The sequence below is a fragment of the Myotis nattereri genome (genome assembly GCF_964212035.1).
Source record: "Myotis nattereri genome assembly, chromosome: 15".
NCBI classification, from domain to species: domain Eukaryota; kingdom Metazoa; phylum Chordata; class Mammalia; order Chiroptera; family Vespertilionidae; genus Myotis; species Myotis nattereri.
Window position 1 is genome coordinate 42,189,801 of NC_138090.1, and position 11,087 is coordinate 42,200,887.

An 11,087-nucleotide genomic window follows, 5' to 3' on the forward strand; every position below is an offset into this window, starting at 1 on the left:
GTGGTATTCCACTGCGTGACTATAACAAAATGTGTCCGTCTATTCTGCTGCTGATAGACATTCGGGTTGTTTACACTTTGAGGGCTATTGTAATTGGTGCTGCTAGGAATAGGAACATTCTAGTATTGACACATTGGGTACATACATAGCAGTGAGACGACTGGTCATGGTGTAGACCAGGGGTGGGCAAACTTTTTGACTCGAGGGCCACAATGGGTTCTTAAACTGGACCGGAGGGCCGGAACAAAAGCATGGATGGAGTGTTTGTGTGAACTAATATAAATTCAAAGTAAACATCATTACATAAAAGGGTACGGTCTTTTTTTTTTTAGTTTTATTCATTTCAAACGGGCTGGATCCGGCCCGTGGGCCGTAGTTTGCCCACGGCTGGTGTAGACTCTGTCTAGCTTTAATTGAAACAGCTAGACCTTTCCCAAAGCTCTTGCGTCATTTTGCATTACAATCGTGCATGAAAGTTCCATTTGCTCCACATCCTTGTCAACACTTGATATAGTCAGTCTTGTGAATTTTAGCCATTCTGGTTGGGCAGGTATACCACTTCCCTGAGGCAGCCTTTCTAACACAGCCCGGAGATGTGAGTCAGAGGAGGGGCTGGGGCCAGGATGCTAAGAGTTCACAAGTGTGAGTGAGTATGTGCACATGTGCACTGCACAAGTAATGCTGAAGGAGTGCCTGAATCTGAGGGGTGGGGGTTGCATGAGCCTGGACCTTTCCTAGGGAGGCTGCAGAAACTACTTTGTTCATCAGGTACCAGGTAAGAAATGCTTCCAGAGATGGGGGCAGTCAGAGGCCCAGAGAGGGGAGGGACTTCCTTGAGGTCACGCAGCAGGGATATAACCCAGGTTTCTGATTATCTGTACTAAGGTCTTCTCACCCTCCCAGCTCTTCTTCCTCGGAGGATCCAAGAGGCAGGAAGGAGACCTCGGGCTAGAGGCTTGTGGGGCCAAGGCCCACCTCCCACAGTCTTCTCAGGCAACCCCCTCATCTCACCATCCCCCTAATTCAGGGCCCCCTGCCATAGGCCCCCTCTCTCAAGGACCCGATCTCCCACTATCCCCTTGTCTCAGGGATTCTCCCATCTTTCACAATATCTCCCTCTGCCTTGGGGCCCCGTCTCCTACAATATCTGTTTCAGGGGTCTCCTCTTCCACACTGCCCCTGGGACAAGGCCCCATCTCCCCAAACCCTTGATTCAAAGTTTGATTCAAAGTTCCTCCCATGCTTTGCTTAGGGGCCTCACCAACAATGTCCTGGCCTCTGGACCCCACCACCGTCCATGGCTCATGTGTTCAGCACCTCAGGCCTCTGCCCATTATGTCTGCTCAGAGCAAGTACTGGTGGGCTATGGAGTACAATCACTTTCACTGAGTTCCTGTAAGGCCACCCAACAGCTCTCATAACAAAAGTCAAATCCAAGTTTCCCCAGGTTGGCCGTGGGAGGAGGCAGCTACTCTGGGCCTCTGCCTCCAACTCTCTGCTCCCCAGTATTTATCTTCCTCTTGGGGGCTCTTTCACTGGTGACCCCTGCTGCCCCCACCGCTTTGAACTCGGGTGCTGCCGCCCCATTAACACTCTGGGCTAAGTGTGCACTCACTGTCCTTCTTTGATTTCTTGAAGCCAAGTGGGAAACCTGAACAAGACTCGGCCCAAAGCTGGGGCTGCTAAACAGTAATAGCCAGTCGGGTCTTCACAGTGTGGCTCCTTCAGCTTCAGGTTCAGACCCTCCTCGGGGGCCTCCCTTCCTATTGCTCCACTAGTCCCTGAGGCAGAAGGATGTCCCCCGCCTCCTGGGAGTGCCCTCCAACACCCTTCTCCCAGCTCCTCCTGGGTGAGAGCATGGGCAGAGGCCCCTTAGGGTGCAATCACTTCCTGCCTCCCCAGATCACCCTGTACCCATGCCAAATTGATCCTGTGAAGTTTGAGTCTTATTCCCCAGCTGACTGGCTCTTTGCCACCTCAAAGCCCAAACCCAAAAGGGATGTGGACCTTGGAAAACAAGAATTGGGGTTAAGAGTCACCTGGATGTCCCACGTGGGAATCCAGCCTTGGAAAATGAGGTCCTCAGTCTAGGCTTCCTGGCACTTCACACACATTCTGAGGCTGTTTTGTGCACCCTTTAGAATGCCAGTCATTTTCCCACAACTCACTCAGAGGCAGGGTAGGGGCAAAGACTGAGAGAGACACGGATGTGGGAACTAGGGAAAAGAAAGGCCCAGGTCTCCGATTTTGGGATATCCAAGGGGCCCGCAGCCCTTAATATCTTACTGTTAAATTTGAGAAGGCTGAACTCTAGACATAATCATAACATGCATGATGCTATAGTAGCAATAACATCCCCTACCATTTACTGAACTAAGTGTCAAGACTCAAACACTTTACATGGACCATGTAACTGAACTATCACAACCCCGTTGGGTGCAGGTACTGTCAGGATCCTCATTGTCCAGGTGAATGCACTGAGGTTCAGGGAGCTGATGAGGTCAACACAACCTGATTTTCACCTCTCACTCAGCTCTTTTGGTTATAACAACTCCCTTTTTAAAAATTTCAACCTTTTCCCTTTCCCAACTTCCCTCTTCCTACTCACGGAGGGTGGTGGTGGTGGAGGGGGTGTCCCTATGATTCCTAGTCCTAAACCATTCATCTCTGGGAGCCCAAGGGTGGTGGGGGAAGTTTTGCTCCCCACCTCAGATACTCCTTCCAGCAACCATGGCCCTCTCACTAGTCTCTGCCTCTTGAGGAAGGAAGTAATAAGATTCCCATGAATTCTCTACAGTCTCACTGTTCAAAACGCGGTCCATGCACCAGTAACATCAGCATCACCTAAGAACTTGTAAAAATCAGATAAATGGGCCTCACCCCAGATCTGCTGAATCAGTGTTTTTATGAAGTCTCCAAGTGTTTCGTATGCCCTCTAGAGCCAGAACGACAGCGCTCACGGTCCCCATTGTACATAGCACCTGCTTCTGCCTTAGAGCTCCCTTAATGGCCACTAGTGACAATCTTCCCGACGCCACACGCGCGACTTCTGGAACTACAACTCCCACAATGCCCAGAGGCGCTCGTCGTCACTTTACGCAACTACATTTCCCAAGATGTTTTGGGACCACCATCACGGCGTCCACCCTCCCCGACACCAACAGAACTACAACTCCCACAATGCTTAGCGACAGAACTCCAGTCCCGAACGGCGCCACGTAGGCTCTGCTGGGTGGGGCCCGGCTCCCGAGGGGCCGGCGGGGTCCGCAGGACCCAGGACTCGTTACAGCGGTTCTACACTTCACGACGCAGACATGGCAGCCGAGAAGGACCAGCAGAAGGATGCCGAGGCGGAAGGACTGAGCGCCACGTGAGCAGGCCGGCTGTAGCCCCCCCTGATCGAGACCCTCCCGGGCCCTCCGTCCCCCTCCTCCCTCGGGTCCCAGGAATTCAGGCCCCCAGACACTAGAGTCTGGGCCTCTGGTCTCCTCTCCGAGGACTGTGGAGTCTGGGCCTTCAGCCCCCATCCCCTAGGGTCCAGGAGCCTTGCACCCTGACGCCCCAGGACCCCAGAGTCGGCCTCCGCAGCCTTCTGGGGGGGGGGGGGGTTCGGCCTCCAGCCCCGCTCCCACTGACCTGGCCCCGCCCACCAGGACTCTGCTGCCGAAACTGATCCCCTCCGGCGTGGGCCGCGAGTGGCTGGAGCGGCACCGCGCCGCCATCCGGCCCTGGGGCGCCTTCGTGGACCAGCGCTGCTTCTCGCGGCCCCGCAACCTGGGCGAGCTGTGCCAGCGCCTCGTACGAAACGTGGAGTACTACCAGAGCAACTATGTGTTCGTGTTCCTCGGCCTCATCGTGTACTGCGTGTGAGTGCCCTCCGCCAGGCCCCGACCGGCCCCGCCCCGGCTGCCCTCCCCGGCCCTCCCGCATCGGCCAGGCCCGCCCACACCGGCCAGGCCCCGCCCACACCGGCCAGGTCCCGCCCGGACCCTCCCCCACCGACCAGGCCCCGCCCACACCGGCCAGGCCCGGCCCGGACCCTCCCACACCGGCCAGGCCCCGCCCACACCGGCCAGGCCCCGCCCGGACCCTCCCCCACGACCAGGCCCAGCTCTTACCGGCCAGGCCCCGCCCCCACCAGGTCTTGCTGGACGGCCCAGCCCTCAGCGGCCAGCCCATCTTATCTCTGGCCAGGCCCAGCTCTGCCACTCGCTCACCAAAGATCTGGTCCCTACTTCCCAATCAGCCTGTCCAGTTTGACCAGATGTGACCAGAACTTGCCAGACCTCAAGGACATAGCCGCCAACCGCGGGTGTAAGGTCCGGGTCCCCCTGGTTGGGCCAGCCCACTGCCTGACCGATGCCTCCCCGCCTCCTGCAGGGTTACGTCTCCCATGCTGCTGGTGGCCCTGGCCGTCTTCTTTGGTGCCTGTTACATCCTCTATCTGCGCACACTGCAGTCCAAGCTCGTACTCTTTGGTGAGAAATCCCCTGCAAATGGATCCCTAGTCTAGGGGCCTCCTGGTCTCGGAACAAAAGCCTGAGAACCCAAACCCAAGTCTTCCCACGCCTAGATCGACACCAGACCCCCCCAAACCCTAAAACCTCAGACGCACCAGATGCTCCACTCAGACTCAGCCACCCACATTTTTATTCCCCAAACCTAGGATGAGGTACCCGGAACCCACTCTCCACCTGCTCCTGTCCCTTAAACGTAGTCTTTGAGGAAAGCACCAGCTGTAGATACACACACTGGACACCAGGTGGCGACGTTGCGCTGCCCTAGATCTGTCCCCATCCCTGTCCTGCCTCATAGGGTGGGATCAGAAAAACCTTGAGACTTCTCAGAGAGGGAAGCTGAGGCCTTGGGAAGAAAGGGGCCTGAGTCCCTGGGTGGGGGTGCTCAAGGTTTGGAGTGGGGATAGGGAGGCGTTGGGATCCGATAAGCAGGTAGTCCTACAGGGGTCTGCAGGTTACGTGCATGACAAAGGTGGGCCGGTGGAGAGGATGGTGGGCAAGCACAGGGCATGGAGGGAGCGGCTGGAACACAGCCTCGGCCTGGTGTCAGCTGCCGCCGCCCCGGGGCCTGCACATCTGTCCTAGACTGCCGAGAAACCAGAAGTCTGTGCTGTTACGTGAAGTAGTTTGGTTTCTCTGTCAGCCTCAAGTCAAATTCTTGGGGAACATTGTGTGTTTACAGGTCAGACTTGGCCCTTGGGCCACCAGTTTGAGACTCCTGGTCTGTATAAGAGCAGGTTGGAGCAGGAGGGCCCTAGTCTGGGGGGAGTGGGAGCCGGGAGCTTCCCAGAGGAAGTGGGGTTGGAGGCAGGGGGAGGGCTGAGGAAGGTGTGCTCACAGTGCAGACATTGGAGACACGGGTCGGCCTGGACTTGGAGGGCCTTGGCCTGAGGAGTTTGGGTGATCCTGAGGCTCCCACTGGACTGTTGAGGGGCATTTGGGGTTACTCTGGGAGAGAGCAGCTGCCCCAATGCTGTCTGTCCCTCAGGCCGAGAGGTGAGCCCAGCCCATCAGTATGCTATGGCTGGAGCCGTCTCCTTTCCCTTCTTCTGGCTGGCTGGTGCAGGCTCAGCCGTCTTCTGGGTTCTGGGTAAGTACAGGGTCTGGCTAGTGGGGGTGGAAGGTGGGTACCAGGAGAGGGAGCAAGGCCCTGAACTGTCCATTTTTCTGCAGGAGCCACCCTTGTGGTCATTGGCTCCCACGCCGCCTTCCACCAGATCGAGGCCGTGGATGGGGAAGAGCTGCAGATGGAGCCAGTGTGAGGGGTCTGCCAGCCTCCAGAGCCAGCTGCCCATCCCTGTCCCTGCCCGCACAGCTCTGCTACTCCAGCCAACAGCTGCCTTCCCATCATAAGCCCAGGGAACCAGCTTTGGAAATAAAGCTGTTGTAGTTGTCATTCAGCACATACCATACTCTCCCTGGATGTCTTTTTGTGGGTCTGTGTGGGGTGATACTGGGACACCTCAGAGACAGGCAGAGGGGCCCTGCCATGTGGGGAAGACAATAGGCAGGATAAATAATTAAAATATTCGAGCATCGCCAGTGGTGATAAGTGGAAGGAGGAGAAAAGAATTGGGAAGGGAGACTGTGCTAGGGCTCCCATGTTCGATGATTCACTGGGAAGACTTGGTCCACAGCTGGGATTTATTGTGAAAAGACGCAAAGCGAAATCGCAAAGGACAAAGGCACATGGGGCGAAGTGGAGAGGGAGCCGGGCACAAGTGTCCCGGAGTCGTCTCAGCGGAGGCACAGGGTGTGCTCCTTCCCCCAGCAGTGACCTGTGACAGCATGTGGGGAGTGTCTGCCAGGGAAGCCCCTAGAGTCTCGGGGCCCAGGCTTTCCCCCGGGGCTGGCCACGGAAGTCCCCTGTCTGACATGGACCAAAATTCCAGACCCCCAGGAGGAAAGCGGGTGTTCCACATAAACAATAGCATTTCACAAACTGTTCAGCCACGTGAGCCACTCCTCAGGGAATGGTGGGAACTGTCCTGAAGTCCAAGTTCCCAGTTGCCAGCCAAGGGCCCACACGCAGGCAGGCGGCTCTAAGGACAACAGCCCCGGGCCTGCTATGTTAAGGGCACAAAGTTCTGGAGTGAAGACCCAAATAGAATGAGGGAGCAGCTGCAGATCTTTGGGAGGGAGAATGTTCTGGGCAGAGGAAGCAGGGAGTTGGTGCAAAGGCCTGGAGATGACAGTGTTTCTGGAGGTCTGAGGATCGGGGAGGAGGCCGGGGTGGCTGGAGCAGCTGAGCTGGGGAAATTGGGAGCCTTGCCCTAGGCGGTTTGGCTCAGTGGATAGAGTGTCAGCCTGAAGACTGAAGGGTCCTAGGTTCGATTCTGGTCAAGGGCACATGCCTGGGTTGCGGCTCCATCCCCAGTAGGGGGCGTGCAGGCGGCAGCCGATCAATGATTCTCATCATTGATGTTTCCCTCTCCTTCTCCCTCTCCCTTCCTCTCTGAAATCAATTAAAAAACAACAACTTGGGGGCCTTGCAGGCTTCAGTGCAGGCTCTGGTTTTACTCTGAGACGAAAGGGACAGGAATTGCTTCTCATTGTCATGTGAGGACTGTCGTGTGGAAATACTGACAAAAGAGAAACACCTGGTAGGGAAAGCATTAGACAGATGTGACAGCAATGTGAGGTGACAGAGGGGGCCTGGAAAGCTACTTCAGATGGGGCTGGTCCTGGAGGGCTCTCTGAGGAGGTGACTTTCGGTGAGCCCTGAGGGACACGAGCCACGGGAGGGGCTGAGGGGAAGGGTTCTAAGCAGAGGCATGGCCTCTCCGACATTGTATCTCATCACCAAAACTCATGGTTCATCACTGATTCAGCAAATGTTATCAAGTGCCCATGGAGGACCCAGCATCCTGTCAGTCATGAGAGCCACCAGCCACGTGTGGCTATTGAGCACTTGAAACATGGCTGGTCCCAACTGAGACATGTTGTGAGGGCAAAACAACAGATTGCAAGGACTTAGTAGGACAAGAGTGTAAAATGTCTCAATTTTTTATATTGGTTATGTGTTGGAAGGATAATACTTTAGATATACTGGTTTAAATTGTTTTCTCCTTTTACATAATTGATTAAGTAGCATATGTAAAGCTACATTTGTGGCTCGGATTCTGTTCCTACTGGACTCGCTGGCTGAGATGCTGGGGAAACGTCAGGGTGGCAAATGGACAAGGCCCTGCTCGCTCAGAGCTCACATTCAGTGGGAAGGTGCAATACCCGGGCCAGACAACCAGCAGCGGGGACGTCTCAGTCGTACGCAGACTGAAGCCAATAAAACGGGATTGGGTGAGACTAGAGAGCAGTTGAGGAAGGGCAGGGCCTTGCTGGGCAGTGAAAAGGAGATTGCCTCTTGGAGATCTGGGGGAAGAGTATTCCAGGCAGAAGGACCAGCAAGTGCAAAGGCCCTGAGGTTGGCCGTGCTCAGGAGTGAGGGGACAGCCTTAGGAAACGATGTTGGGGACCAGACCACGCAGGACCTGCAAGCAATGGAAGGGCTTTGAGGAGCAGGGAAGGGATAGGGTTAAGTGTATTAGAAATACCCCTTGGGGTGATGTGGGGATGGGCTGGAGGGAGGGAGACCAGGGAGGATGAGCCAAGCGGGGGAAGATGAGGCAGGGACATGGAATGTAGAGGAGAGACAGGGAAGGTGGATTCAGGAGGAACAGGGTGAGGACTTGGTGACTGACCTGCGTGGGAGCAGAGTGGAAGGGGTCATCCCACATTTCAGGCTTCCAGCAGGATGCAAACACCAGGAGGCCTGGGTGTCTGGGTTCATACTGGTCCTACCAGGGACGCGCTTCCAGTGGCAGCCACCAGAGGGCGGAACGTGCTTCCAGAATCCAGACCTCCAAGGAGGGAGCCAGAAATGGATGTGTCCTGCAGAGGAGTCCCCGGGTGCCTGAGGCCCAGAGTCAGGCACCTGGGTTACTGCGAGACCAGCATCCCCAACCCCATCTGGGGGTAACAGGGAGCATTTTGTCTGTTGATTCACATACCAGTGTTCCTGGGGAAGACCAGGTCTTCACACTGGGGCGGGGGTGTGTGTGTGGGGGGGGGGGGGGCGGTCACTGCATCCGGTTTAGGCTGCTGGATCTGGAGTGAGTATGGTCAGGTGCCTGGTTGGAGGTGACTGGGGGCCCAGGGCCCTGGAACTAAGGTCACCGAGGCAAGTGGTCAGCAGCCTGGGGCCAGGGGCCAGTGGGAGGCTGAGACTCAGTCCAGAAGCTTAATCTGGGGGTGACTGACTACAGGCCCCTGATTCTGATGTTGAGTTATTGAGATGCTGAGACCGGAAGATTCCATGCAGGGTTGTCAAGGCCTAGGGACCATTTCCCATCCATCCCTGCCTGAGTGACACCGGGGTTCAGAGGTTTGCTTTGGGGACCTGGTGTCTCATCAAGGAGCCAGACCAAAAGTCTGGTTGTCAGTTCTGGTGATGGAGGCTGATTGGGAGTGACAGATTAGGGATCTAGCTGTCAACTTCATGGTTAAAGAGCCTGTGGGCCCCGGTTTGATGTGACAAGGACAAGGGATCCAGTTGTCCAATATGGCGTGTCAGAGCCAGGGAGCGCCTGCACCTCCTTTTGGCAGTCAGACGGGGCATCTGGCTGTCCTGTTTGGGCTGAAAATCCAGTTTCTGGTTCAGGGTAGTAGAAATAGGGAATCTATTGCCAACTTTGAGATGACAGACTGGTGGTCATTTATCTAGCTTGGGGTGACAGAGAAGGGGGTTCTTGAGGCCTGGGTGTCTAGGTGGCAAATTGGGAGTGATGATGCTAGGAGTCCGGGCCCTCGTTTGGGATGACATGGTAGGGTGTCCCCTTGGCTGGAGGCAACCTGATTGGGATCTGGAGGCACCAACACTGTCTAGTTCAGGGGTGGGCAAACTTTTTGACTCGAGGGCCACAATGGGTTCTTAAACTGGACCGGCGGGCCGGAACAAAAGCATGGATGGAGTGTTTGTGTGAACTAATATAAATTCAAAGTAAACATCATTACATAAAAGGGTACGGTCTTTTTTTTTTTTTAGTTTTATTCACTTCAAACGGGCCGGATCTGGCCCGCGGGCTGTAGTTTGCCCACAGCTGGTCTAGTTGGTGGTGACAAAGCCCAGGGGTCCTGTTGTATAATTTGGGACAACGGATATTGGGAGTCTCATTGCGTAGTGTGAGGTGCCAGTGACTGGGAGGATTGTGTTGTTTAGTTTGGGGAATATCTGCTTGTCTAGTTTGGTCTGAAAAACACAGTGGGTCTAGTTCTCAGTTTAAGTGACAGATTAGGGACTCTTTCTGGTTGGGAATGACAGGGACGGAGTTGTCAGAGGTGTCAGAGACTACAATTCTTGTCAAGGTTGAGGTGACGGGGGATGGAATTCTAAGGTCTAGTTTGGGGTGACAGGCTGAGGGTCTGATGGTCTAGTTTGGGGTAACCAAAAGTGGAGCTTCTTTAGGGATATCAGAATTGGGGCCTAGTCTCTTTTGGGGTGACAGAATGGTAGTCTAGTTGCTGAATGAGACACCAAAATTTTAAGGTTGAGATGCCAGACTGAGCATTCAATTACTAGTTTGTAGTGACAGAAATTGGGGGTCTGGTGGGCTCTATGGGGATGTCTAAGACTTGTAGTCTCATTTTGGATGCCAGAGACACAAGGCCAGTTGTCTTGCGTGGGGTTATAGAGACCACGGGACTAGTTATCTAGCTTGGGATGATGCATGACAGTGGGGTTCAGAGCTTTGGTTTGGTTTGGTTTGGATGAGAGATAGTGGGTGATCACCAGGCTAGGTTGAGGTGACAGACACTCCAGGTCTGTTTCCTAGTTGAGGTGACAGACCTACTGAGTCCTACTGTTGGGCTTGGGAGCAGAGATTACCGATGTGGTTGTGATTGAGATCTCAGAGGATGATGGGTTTCTTTGTTTAGTGTGGAGTCCCAGAAGCTGGGTGTCCAGATGGCTAATTTGGGACATCAGAAGTGGGGAGTTGCCCTAGCCCATTTGGCTCAGTGATTAGAGTATCGACCTGCGGACTGAAGGGTCCCAGGTTCGATTCCAGTAAAGGGCACATACTTTGGTTGAAGGATCAATCCCCAACCCCAGTCAGGGCTTGTGCAGGAGGCAACTAATCGATGTTTCTCTCTCACATTGATGTTTCTCTCTCTGTGTCTCTCTCCCTCCCTTCCACTCTCTAAAGATCAATGGAAAAATATTCTCCTCAGGTGAGGATTTTTTAAAAAGTGGGGTTTATTTGTATAGATTGGGGTGGCAGAGACTAGGGGTTCTGGGATCCCAGGACCTGGCTTGTGCTGACAAAGACTCGGAAGTTGAGTTTGGGGTGACAGACCAGGAGATCGTTGTCTACTTTGTGATGGCAGAGATGGGGGATCGGTTGTCCAGTTTGAGAAGAAATGACTGGGGCCACAGGGTCTCTATAACCCCACAAAGGAGGCTTGCTTGCCTCCTTTGGAATGAATGGGACCAGAAGATGAAGGTTAATGGGGCTGTGGGCCCAGGTCTCTAGTTTGAGGTGACATGTTATGCATCTGTTGCTCAATGTGGAGTGA

The 11,087-nt window shown here is 54.7% G+C and overlaps 1 protein-coding gene across 1 annotated transcript; it reads left to right on the forward strand.

Annotated features, from left to right (window-relative positions):
• Window positions 1-3,194: 3,194 nt before the first annotated feature.
• On the forward strand, window positions 3,195-5,922 carry RABAC1 (Rab acceptor 1). Its single transcript, XM_081108661.1, has 5 exons — window positions 3,195-3,370; window positions 3,654-3,866; window positions 4,381-4,478; window positions 5,506-5,607; window positions 5,691-5,922. The coding sequence occupies exons 1-5, from the start codon at window positions 3,315-3,317 to the stop codon at window positions 5,777-5,779; spliced, it is 558 nt and encodes a 185-aa protein (XP_080964787.1). The 5' UTR covers window positions 3,195-3,314; the 3' UTR covers window positions 5,780-5,922.
• Window positions 5,923-11,087: the final 5,165 nt, after the last annotated feature.

Bases quoted from the DNA above. Each gene is read 5' to 3' on its own strand.
- RABAC1 (XM_081108661.1), top strand. From the start codon at position 3,315: ATGGCAGCCGAGAAGGACCAGCAGAAGGATGCCGAGGCGGAAGGACTG. The intron at 3,867-4,380 runs GTGAGTGCCCTC...CGCCTCCTGCAG, and splicing joins GGCCTCATCGTGTACTGCGT to GGTTACGTCTCCCATGCTGC. The intron at 4,479-5,505 runs GTGAGAAATCCC...TCTGTCCCTCAG, and splicing joins GTCCAAGCTCGTACTCTTTG to GCCGAGAGGTGAGCCCAGCC.